At 31.1% G+C, this 12,637-nt stretch overlaps 1 protein-coding gene and 1 long non-coding RNA gene across 3 annotated transcripts in view; both read right to left on the bottom strand.

Annotated features, from left to right (window-relative positions):
* Positions 1 to 12,637, bottom strand: part of LOC127876904 (high affinity cAMP-specific and IBMX-insensitive 3',5'-cyclic phosphodiesterase 8B-like) — a 406,208-nt gene that overhangs the window by 365,090 nt on the left and 28,481 nt on the right. For both annotated transcript variants that reach the window (XM_052422410.1, XM_052422409.1), the window contains exon 2: positions 106 to 162. In XM_052422410.1, coding sequence (XP_052278370.1) covers positions 106 to 144 — 39 coding nt within the window. In that variant the 5' untranslated portion in view covers positions 145 to 162. The remainder of the gene's footprint in view (positions 1 to 105; positions 163 to 12,637) is intronic.
* On the bottom strand, positions 3,809 to 4,437 carry LOC127876929 (uncharacterized). The gene is made up of 2 exons (XR_008048155.1): positions 4,216 to 4,437; positions 3,809 to 4,053 (listed from the first exon to the last, which is right to left on the bottom strand). It is a non-coding gene; the product is annotated as an uncharacterized LOC127876929 (long non-coding RNA).

Genomic DNA, 12,637 nt, shown 5'->3' with positions numbered 1-12,637 from the left:
TGCACAATCTAATCAGGGACTTCACTTAACGCACATGCATTAAATCCCCTTTTCATAAAGCATGTCAGCGCAATAAAAATGCAATGCAATAGTTTTCATACTTACAGACATGCACTTCTGTTTCATCTTCATTGGCCCTAGCATTACCTCACTGTCTGAACTCTGAAAAGAAACAAAACAACTGACATGATAACCAAATTCAGTATGAAAACGAAATTGAATACATTCATAAAACATTCATAAGGTAATGTGAAACCAACCAGACTCAGCACACAGGCTAATATGGGACAACACTTAAATTTCCACACATGAAGTGTGTCCGCTTTCCCTGAGATATGTTTTTCAGTTACATAAAATATTAATCCTTGTTATTACATTACCATTGTATTTTGTAAAAGTATGAATCAACATGTCTTTATTAGCCTAACATAATAGTTTTGAAATGTACTGCAATACAAAAATCAAGTATGGAATTTGCATGCTTAAATATAACCAAAATCAAAATTTAGCTGCAACAGCAGAAGAAAACTTCTATTGGAAGAACGTCTGTATTTATTTAAGGCAAAGGACCTGAGTTATAAAACATGGTAGGAAAGTTGGTACTCCATTTTGAAAATTCATAACTTCATGAAGCAATCCATGCTCATAAGATATTCCAGGCAATAAATGCAAGAAGGACTAGATGCCCTGAAACTTAGAACACACTGATAAGCCATGCTTGTGTAAGAGCTCATCAGCCATGTCGGCTTTCAACTGAATTGGTGTAGAGAACTGAATTATTGAGAGGCTCAATGTTAGTCTCGTTTGGCTTTCATATGGCAAGTGGGATGAAAGACTGAATATTGGTTACATATAAATGTGGGATGAAATACTGAATATTGGTTAGATATATATGTGGGATGTGCTTTTTTAAGTGATCTGACCAATAAATAATCTGATAACTTTCTTATCCAAGTAAAAACTGATTGACAAGGCGATTGACTATAATATATATAATGTAATATTTTTACCGCACAATATTATGTTCTACCGTAATTCAGTATACATGTTAATGTCTTGCAATAAGAACAATATGTCACACAGTGTACTCAGACCGACACCATTATTAATGTCATAACTTGGGAAACGGAAATATGATATCGCCTTTAAATCTTTACATCTGCCATATACACTCCACATCACAAGCTTCATAGACCAATAGCAAAAGCAACATTGAACCCACAAGTTGCAAACTATGCTTAAAGGAATAATTTATTTAGTTTGCTGGTAAAACTTGTAAATCAATGTTTTTGCGTCTTTATTTCAACAACAAATAATGTGATATTATAAATATCATTCATAACATTCGTCGTAAAAGACTGTTATTCGTATCAGCGCGCAAATATAATCAAATCTGCCCAAGGCCATTTTTATTTACTTAATTTTTTTTTTAACCAACTACATCAAATAAACAAAATGATGTACACACTCACTTTGAGCCAACATTGATACAAAAATTCAGCAAAAAGTACACAAAAATTTAAAATAATGATTATTAAACCATTGGAAACAATACATTAATAGATAAAATAATCAATTACAACTGCAATTGTACATAATTAATAGATACCATAATTATTCAAAGATTTCAGACACTAAATATTAACATCCCTTTTAGCAAAAAACTAGTTAATTTTAATACAATTGTACTAATAAATTTTCAGACAAAAGGATTTTTGTCCATAATTGAAAACTCAGACAGTCAATTTTACAGCCCTATCTTGTTTTGGTTTATCTAGTGACTCCTTGATCATATGTGTTCTAACAACCTGATTTAAAGTACCGTAGGTTTCCACGTATAGCGCGCAGTTTTTTACCTCCAAAAATCAAATTAAAAAGTTGATGCGCGTTATACATTGATACAACGCTATCCTGGCTGCTAAATTGGTAAAAATATGTTGTGTAATCGTAAATAATCAAAATGGCCGCCATGTTTTTTTTCCAGAAAACCACCACCCTATAATCTTACTGACTGAGGGGCCATTGTCGAAACAACCATAAGTCGCTACTGGTAGGTATGAACGCTGTAGAAGAAGTTTTGTCCAAATAAATTTGTTTGAATAAACTTGCGGACATTTCTTTGTTTGTGTTTTAACACTTCCTTTTCGATGAATTCCGATGGGGATTGTTGTCGAGAGCAGGCAAAGGTAGGTGCGAACGAGGTCTTTTTACGGGTAACGGTAGGTGTGAAAGGGGATCATTTTGCACTTCGTAATTGGCAGATGATATTGAGTAATATGTGCCACGACTTGTGACAATATGCAATTGCATTTTGTGTGTATAAATATTCAATGTTCAACTGTGGTGTTTCAAACTATCGTTAGCAATCGCCTGAACTACAACACAGAGAGATATTGACATCGTCCTTCGCCCGCATACCTCAACAATTGTATCCCTGTCTTCTATGCGTAATTCAAATTTACCGGTAATGCCCACGCTTTCCCCGAGGAAAAATCACACGATGTACACTAATTCTTATTTTCTCACGTTTTTCACGAAATGCACGTGGACTGTTAATCTTTTGCAAGAAAATTATAAAATTGTCAGAAAAGTATAGTGCTATGCAACCCCTGCTCCTAATCATAATGACGCTTCCTATTTTGAATGCTTAATTAAGCTTTCCAATGCCCCGGATTATTGGACTGTGTAATAGTAAAATGGCGGCCATTTTCGGTCCGATTTGGTGGTTTTATTGTCTTGAAATATTTTTTTCTCCATTTTTGCATTTAAAAAACAGCCTGCGCGCTATACACGGGTGCGCGCTATACGTGGAAACCTACGGTAATAAAACCTGGTAGGTCAATGCCTGGGGGCAATGGACCATTACACTTGTGTTTTGGGTAACTGCTAATAAACAATGAATGGGTTCTTCCAACAGCGTTTGAAATGATATTGAATATAAAGAAAGCAACATATTTTTTTGTTGCTTTTTATGTATAATTTTAGGTAAGTGATTGCAAAGATGAAATGTATTTATTTCATAGCAGAGAAATAATTGCACAACACAATGCAATTATTGCACTGTGAGTTATTGTTTTCCATTTCAAATTAATAATTGACAAACAAACATAACATACATGTCTCTAAATATTCAGACACCTGTATTTAAAAAAAAAAATGTATCTACATATTCAGACACCTGTATTTAAAAAAAAAAATTGTATCTACATTTTTGGACACAATTTTTGTGTGTTGTCCAATAAAGAATTTAAGGTACACTTTTTAAGCTTCAAAAGGAATCATCTATCAAAATTATATTAATTACACGCTTACCTCAACGACTTTAATCCGATGCTTAAAACAAATCAAATACAATTGATGCACTTGAAAGATTACTTTAGTTACTGATAAGTGTATTATTTGTATGACTGGAAATGCACTCAAGTGTATTAATGCGCTTAAAAAATTCGCTTTTAATTCTGTAATGTGTATTATTTAAATGACTGGAAATGCACTCAAGACTGTATTAATGCGCTTTAAAAAATTTACTTTGACCATGAAGTGTATTATTTGTATGTCTTAAAATACACTCAAGTGTATAAATGCACTTAAAAATAAACTTAAGCGCACTTACTATCATAATAAACACACTTAAGTGTATTATTTCGTGGAAAAAAAAACACACTTTAATGTATAAACACACTAGTAAAAAGTATTTTTTTAACAGAATAAAATGCACTTGTTAAGCAAACAAGGGACAAAATTGTCACAAAACCAGGTTTTCATTGTGAAAAAAAAATCTGATAAAGGGAGAAAACTCAAACTGAACTTTTGAAATGACCAAAAAAAATTAACCCCCTTTGTAAGTTTTTTTTTTTTTTTAAATCTATTTTTAGTCGTGGCGACCTTGACATTGGAGATATTGACGTGATTCTTTCGTGGGACACACCGTCCCATGATGGTGAACAAATGTGCCAAATGATTTTAAAATCTCACAATGAATGACATAGTTATGGCCAGGACAAGCTCATTTATGGCCATTTTTGACCTTTGAACTCAAAGTGTGACCTTGACCTTGGAGATATCGACGTAATTATTTCGCGCGACACACCGTCCAATGATGGTGAACAAATGTGCCAAATGATTTTAAAATCTGACAATGAATGACATAGTTATGGCTCGGACAAGCTCATTTATGGCCATTTTTGACCTTTGAACTCAAAGTGTGACCTTGACCTTGGAGATATCGACGTAATTATTTCGCGCGACACACCGTCCAATGATGGTGAACAAATGTGCCAAATGATTTTAAAATCTGACAATGAACGACATAGTTATGGTCCGGACAAGCTTATTCCGCCAGCCCGCCAGCCAGCCCACCAGCCAGCCAGCCAGCCAGCCCGCCCGCATTCGCCAATCTAATAACCAGTTTTTTCCTTCGGAAAACCTGGTTAAAAATACGGTGCCATTAAATGCGCATTTAGTGCACTTTTTCGAGAATAGAATGCAACGTACAATTACTTGCATTTCTTGTTCTTCCATCCAATATAAATTTAATTTAAACCACATGCACTAGATTTTTCGAATTTTGCCACACAAATTTATTTTGTTCCTATTGAAGTTTCTAATAATGCATGACAAACACACAATAATCAAAATTATGTTTTTAATTTAATGATTGATGCTTACTTATCAAACTTTTCTTCTGATTTTTTAATGTTAAGAAACAACAACCACTTAAGAAGTGTTATTCCAAAAACCAGAAAGTCTTGCTAAAACTGGTGTGTTTTGTAACAGAAATTACGTCACACAAATGTTAAAAATTGCATAATCAGTTTAAATTAATATAAAAATACAAGGAGCTAGTTTGTTCATAAATTTTCATGAGGAAACAATATAGGCTGATATGTTTGGTAAAAGATGACAAACTGTAGAGCTGGGCGGGAAGTTGGGCCAATTACATCACCAGGAGCCCACCTCAAATGTTACAGTGTAAATAAACAACTGACATGCAGTGACAATTAAGTATTCAAAAGTACATTATAACATTATAACAGACATAATAAGTAGCTAAGTCCATGTTGAAAACTTAATTTAAATCCAAACTTTAACATGTACAAACAAAAATCCATGAATTATATTTACTTACCACATGCACAATTTAAAGCAGATTTAATACAATGTATCATAGAAAACTAGGCATAAGTACGGACTATCTAATCCTAACAGACTAGAATGAGTCTTGAACTAAACCTGAGAAACATAGAAACAGTAATGAAAGCACTGAAAACTAGGAGCAGACACAATCCAACTCGTGAATTGGTGGGAATGTTTAAAGTGTGGTCAACACTGTAGAGGAAATATTGTTTGTACTCTTGTCACACACCAGCTGTATAAAGCAACTTGCCAACAGGGTGATTAGCAAATCAAAGGTTTTTATGATAATTATGTGACAAACAATATACCCAACTTTAAGAAATTTGAACAAAAGATTATTTTTTTCTCTAAATATTAACTTAACAAATAAATATTAATATTTTAGATTTATTAATTTGGCGTTTTTATATACACAGTGTCACATTACTGTATGCTTCATTTTATATCTTATAAATGAAATCTTTAAATCTTATAATGCATACCATACCATTCAAACGAAATTTCCTATTGTGTCTTTAACATACATTTGTAACTAAAAAATACATCAATTTTCAAGTCCAGCGAACCAAATAAGGAAATGTATTATTTTAACTGAAAATATCTCAAATTACCTTAATGCTTGCCATTCTTCAAGTTGCCAACATTTAATAGTAAGAGTATTGGGGGATTCAATAAAAGTTGTCATAACAGAAGAATAAACTCATAATAATAAAAAAATTAGGCCAGACAAAAAAAATGCATTTTTTTAGCAATATAACCCTTAAGCATGTGTGTAGTAAAAAAATCTTGTTAATAAACATATTTTCTATTCGTCTTTCTTTAATATAACAGCAATGTTATGCAATCCAATAATCATATCATTACATGGTGAGCCCTTTAATTATTTTCCACAAAAGAGCAGCTTCATTTTTTTTTGCAATTTTCTAAAGTACGATTTGTCTAATGTTTGTAAGATCCGATGAATAAAAATTATATTAATAGTCTGAAATGAGTTCAAACTTTTCGTAAAAAAATGAATAAGTCTATTAAAATGACTGCTTTCCACATGATATAATTGTTTTGTTTCAAATGTTTAAGGCAAATTATTTTAAGTTAAATGAAAATATCTACCGGTAGATTAAAGATTCAATTTCATCCGATTTGGTCATAGACTTAAAAAAACCATGCCCCACTGGACAAAAAGAAATTTTATTGCATTGAGATAAAATGTTAAGTGCAATATACTGAGCTTTTCATAAAGATATGGTATACATTTCAACAGGTGAACAACTTTTTTTTTTTTTTTTTTATTCAATATCATACATACAATGTAAACATGTATATGATCATACAACATAGTGATTGTACAAAGCAATAAAGTTCAGACATGTTATACAAGATATGCTAATATATTTAAAAAAAATGAGAGAAAAGAAAAGAACAACAGAGGAATAGTTATGAAAAATGATGAGTTGTATAAAGTCGGGAGAAAGCATACTGCACTTGTGTGTTCTGTTGTGTATTCACAATGATCTTGTCAGATTGAAAAATAAAAATAAAAAAAATAAAAAAATAAATAAACAAAACTATTTTAGAGAGATAAACTAACATTAGAGTGAAATGTATATAAGTGGACAAAACATTATGAGAATTTAATCCGATTCCATTTTTGTTCAAAGATTTGTAATGTGTCTTTACTGAGGGCTATTTCTTTCTCAATCTGGATTTTTAGTTTAAGACTGTGGACAAAACAATTAAAATTTGGTACTTGTTTTTTGTACTTCATGTTTAAGATAAAATATTTCATCAATATAACCATAAAATTCACAATATTATTACAGTCTATTGATTTCAATGAGTTAATTCCGAAACTTACATTTAAGAAAGATAGTTTAACGTTTAGTTGATGTTGTTCAAGAAAAGATATTAATTGATTCCAAATAGGCTGGATGTGTTTGCACTCCCAAAAAAGATGTTCTATAGTTTCAATGTTTTCACTGCAGAAGTCACACAGATTTGAGTTAGATAATTTGCATTTAAAGAGATATTTATTTGTAGCTATAATTCTATGGATGTATTTGTATTGAAAATTTCTCAGTGTGCTTTCAATAGTTGCTTTATATGGCATGGTAAATATGTGTTTCCAATTAAGTTCATTTTCTCCAAAAAGGACTTGCCATTTATTTTGGATTTTGGAGTTTTCTGTAGGGTTTTTAATTTGTAGTGTGTAAAATATTTTATTTCGTTTGTTTTTTCTTCCAAGTATGTTTTCTACAAATGTTGTTTGAGTACATGGTGTATTATTTGTATTGATTTCAGATTTTATATGTATGGGTATTCTTTTGATTAGTGTGTAGTATTTCAGAAAATTATTTGAAGGTATTCCATATATGTAGCATATATTATCAAAAGAGTAGAAATCCTTAATTCTGTAGTCATATAATTGGTCGACATATTTAATGCTTCGTTCAAACCAGTCTTTATAGAAAAACGTCTTATTGTTTGAAGTTATTTCTTTATTGTTCCATAAAATTGTTTTACTGCTGGTTTGGGTTTCTAAGTTATGAGTGACATCACTCCACCCTGATAGAACATCAGACAGAAATATGTTTTCGTTTGCAATTTCATGTAAGATAGTATTGCTGATGTTACATTCAAAGAGTAAGGAGTCACCATATTTTTTTATGATTTTCTGGTAGAATAATTTCCATTTACTCGTATTGGTATTATCTAGGTATCGTTTAACCCAGCTGCATTTGATTGCATTTAAGAATGAGTCAATGTTCGTTAATTGGATACCTCCATTTTCTACAGATTGAATTAACTGAGTTCTTTTTATTTTATCTGGCTTACCGTCCCATATGAAATTAAATATTGCTGATTTTATATCGTTAATAACATCATTTGGTGGATTTGGGAGAACTGTTAATACATATATTAATTTAGGAAGTGCAAACGTTTTCAATACTGTGTTTTTTCCGATTAGTGTAAGTTTACGATGATGCCATGATTTTAAGCAGTTTTTAAAATTCTGTAATTTAGGTAGTATGTTTTTAAGAACTGTATCCTTTTCATTATTTGTGAATGTAATTCCTAACGTTGTGGCTTCATCGGATGTCCAATTAAATTTCATTTCTTTTTTATATTGAACATTACTTTGTTTTAATTTACCTACTCGTAGCACAGTACATTTACTTTTGTTTAGTTTAAGACCCGATGTCATTCCGTAAAGGGTTAGCGACTCTATTAGGTTATGGAAAGAATCGTAATTGTTATTTAAAAAATAAGTTGCATCGTCAGCAAATAGAGATTGTTTGATTTCTTCGTCAGGTTCTAGTGATATGCCTTAAATGTGTTTATTTGATTGGATGTGATGTGATAGGTACTCGATGCAAATAATAAATAGCGATGATGAGAGTGGACATCCTTGTCGAACCCCTCGTTCGATATTAAAACTGTTTGAAAAGAAGCCATTGTTAATGATTATACTGTTAATATCGGTATAGAATAGTTTGACCCATTGAATGAGACTTTCACCAAAGTTCATATTTTCTAAGCAAGAGAACATAAATGAGTGATCAAGCGAATCGAATGCCTTTTCAAAGTCTGCAAAGAATATTAGACCAGGAGTATTTGAATTGTTGAAATAGTTTATGCATTCTTGGATTAGACGAACGTTTTCACCAATGTAACGTCCTTTTATGAAACCAGATTGAGATTTTGAAATGATTGATGGTAATATTTTTTTTATTCTGTTTGCTATACTTTTAGTTGCAATTTTATAATCATTGTTTAGTAAACTTATCGGGCGCCAGTTTGATAAGGATTCTAAGTTTTTTCCCGGTTTTGGAATAAGTGATATAATACCTTGTTTTTGTAGCGTAGTTAAGTTTTCGTTGTTAAATGAATAGTTAAGTGAATTGATTAGATGTGTTTTTATATCATTCCAGAATATTTTATAAAATTCGATTGTGATGCCATCAGATCCTGGGCTTTTGTTATTTTGCATTTCTTTTAGGGCTAATCCACATTCATATTCATTAAGCAATCCGTCGCACAGTTGTTTTTCCTCCTGGTTTAAAGCGTGATGTGTATTTTTAAAAAGAGTGTTATTTTCAACATTTTTTCGTTTATAGAGGGTTTCGAAAAATAATCGTTGTTCTTCTAGTATTTGAGTTCTGTTTGTTATATCTTTGCCATTGACTACTAATTTGTGTACAGTTTTTTGTTCACTTCTACGTTTTTCAATGTTTGCGAAATATTTTGTATTTTTTTCATTGTGTTCAACATGCTGTGCACGCGCTCTTAGTATTATTCCATTGAGATGTGTATGATAGATTCCATCTAATATTTGTTTTTTTAATGTTATTTCATTTTCAATGTCGGTGGTATCATTTGTGTTTGTTTGAAGCAATTGTTTTTCAAGTGTTTCAATGGTTTTGATGGTTTCAGTTTCAAGTTTGTGTGTTTCTTTTTGTTTAAATGATGTGTATCTAATTGTTGTGTTACGTATATTTCCTTTAATTACTTCCCATAAGGTGTTTGGGTTTGCATCTTTATTATTTTCAACTGTATTTAATATTTCCTGTTTTATTTGTGTTTGATATTGTGTATCTAATAAGATGCTGGTGTTAATTTTAAAGTATCCTGGGCCTCTTTCAGGTTGTATATTGTGCAGTTTAAGTTCAACTAGAGAGTGGTCAGTCATAAATCCTGGTTTTATGTTACATGTGTCAATAATGTTGCAAAGAGATTCAGATATTAAAAAATAGTCTAATCTACAAAATATTGTTGGTTTTGTGTTTGAGTGCCAGGTGAATTTGCTTTCGTTTGGGTATACTGTACGCCAGATATCTATCATATTGTAGTTTTCAATTATGTTATTTAAAATGTTTCTATTTTTAGTATGAGTATAAAGGTTTCCATTATTTTTATCTATTAATGGGTTCAGGACAGTATTGAAATCACCACCGATTATAATATTTTTATCTTGGTTATTAATTATAAAGGATTGTAATGTTTCGTAAAAAGTGGAATCGTCTATGTTAGGGCCGTAGACGTTGATTAATGTTATTTGTGTTTCGTGTATTTTGATATCTATACTTGCTTGTCTGCCAATTATTATTTCGTTAAAATTATCGACTGTGATCCCTATATTATTTTTTATCAGAAAGGCAATGCCTTGTTTATTAGTATATTGTCCACTGAGATATATGTCTCCGTCCCATTCATCTTTTAAGTTTTGTGCTAAAGTATGTGTCAAGTGACTTTCTTGTAATAGGCATATACTATAATTTTTTTCGTCTAACCATTTGAAGATTTTTATGCGTTTGTCTTTATTGTTTAGCCCTTTTGCATTTAAAGTACATAATTTAATCATTTAAAGAGGTGTATGGAGATGTACATGATAAGTTGTGTGTCCAGTTGGTTTCTATTTTAAGACATAAGATGTGTATACATACAAAGAAAAAATAGAAAACAAAAATTAGGGATTCAAAAAACTGAAATTTCCATAGAAATAAAGAAGTAAAAAGAAATATCACAAAAGTGAGAAGAAAAAACAAAAAGGGAGATAAACACATAGCTCCTGCTTTATAGATGTTAGAAAATTGTTAGAAAAATGTTGGAAAGGTAGTCTTATTTCAGGTAGATACAGAAAGGTTGGTTCGAGTGATGGTAAATAATAAGTGTATATCGTAAATAAAGATATGTGCAATCAAATTTACAAAGAAAGGTGAACAACTTTATATTAATATTTTATTACCATGAGTCGATTCTCATTTTTCATTTAATAGCACAGTAGGATGACATAAATAGTAATTTTATAAAAAAAATAAAAACAATTTACATGTGTAATGATCGTAATCATAAAAGGCTTTTATATGTGGATCATGACAAACCAAATGAGAAATGGGAATCATATTACAACTTTATTGTCTAACTTTCAGATACCTTAGAAGGTTAATTTCACCTATTTGATTTTGATCAAAATTAATTCTTTGATGTCATTTATGTTTTGCAAACAGTGTTCAAAAAGGACTATTAAATATCTTATGTTCATTTTTTTATTGATTGTACCTGAGACAGCTATAAGTAAAGAGTTGGAAACAATCACCTAAGCAATACATGTATATTAGGTACTTCATCCTACAACTCAATGATTTTATGGAAAAAACTCTGGATGTCATGTAAACTTGTGCTTTACATAACAGGAAGCTTTATATGACACCCCTATATCTAGCGCTTAGGATTCAATAACTGTTCATGAGATGTTCAGGAATAGTCCACATACTCACCATTTTTGGACATCATGTACAAGAAATGGTTACTTAAATCAAGGCCATGACCCTATTAGATTGTGAACCAAAATAATGTGTTGAGTTGCGTTTATTGAAAGCATAAATTGATGACAGGTATGTGATGACACAATTAATGGTGTAATATAATACAAATGTTTCATAATTTGTTAAAATTATTTTTATACAAGAAGAAAACCATTAGGTTATTTTCACGCTGGGTATGCGGATACTTTGATACCAGATGGCACTTCGATACCAGATCACAACAAAAGTCACGCGCGAGAGGTAAGTTCATCAGTTTTTTTAAAAGTTATATATTGTAGATTAGTTTTTTAGACAAGGCGAATGTTCGAGCTTATAAATGGTGTATCCTTTTCTATTGGAAAGAATAAAATCACGGAAGAATGGTAGCTTTTTCCCAAAAAAATAGAAAAATCGGTCGGAAAACAGCATAAACTGGATGAACAGTAAACATTTCAACCAAATAAAACTACTTAGAAATATTGCAATAAATTGTTTGATATTCCAGCATGTAGAGAAATCACTGTGCTTCAAATAATGAAATTTTGATAGTATTCAATGAAATATAAACGATCGAAGATAGAGCATGTTTTAATAGGTGGTATGCATGAAGTTGCGGACACTTTGATTCCCGATATAGGGCACTTCGGATAACAGATACTTTCAACAAATCGGGCACTCTGATAACCGAGTTTTATCTTCTACCTGAAATGCATTTTTGTATATTATGGCTATTCTAATCAAACATTTTGAAGTACAAATAAATTTGCATTGTCAAGCGCGTAATTACATACACATGTAAAATATAACCATATGTTCGTTTTCAAAAATCGTATAACTATTAATTCATATAATTAATATTATAAGTGCACATTTTAAATAATATTCAAATACTTATTTCTGAAGTAATATATTTCAATTGACGACCGAAAATAATTGTCTAAATAATCAACTTGTTTTTAAGTGGTAAATTGAGAGTAAGAGAATTGAAAATACAACGGATCATGTAGATCAACACGACTGTGCTCAATTGAACTTTTTTTTTTAAATCATAGTTTATTTACAGGTCCTACCGGCCTCTTCACAGCAGAACTCTATATAAGGGGAGCAAGGGGTCTTAAAGCGGCAAATACACATTTGTTCTTCATAAAATCCTTTGTCATTGGTGCTCGTTTGAATCGCATGAAGACGATACTAATGCG

This window comes from Dreissena polymorpha, chromosome 4, assembly GCF_020536995.1.
Source record: "Dreissena polymorpha isolate Duluth1 chromosome 4, UMN_Dpol_1.0, whole genome shotgun sequence".
NCBI lineage: Eukaryota > Metazoa > Mollusca > Bivalvia > Myida > Dreissenidae > Dreissena > Dreissena polymorpha.
This window is presented reverse-complemented; position numbering and strand designations above follow the sequence as displayed.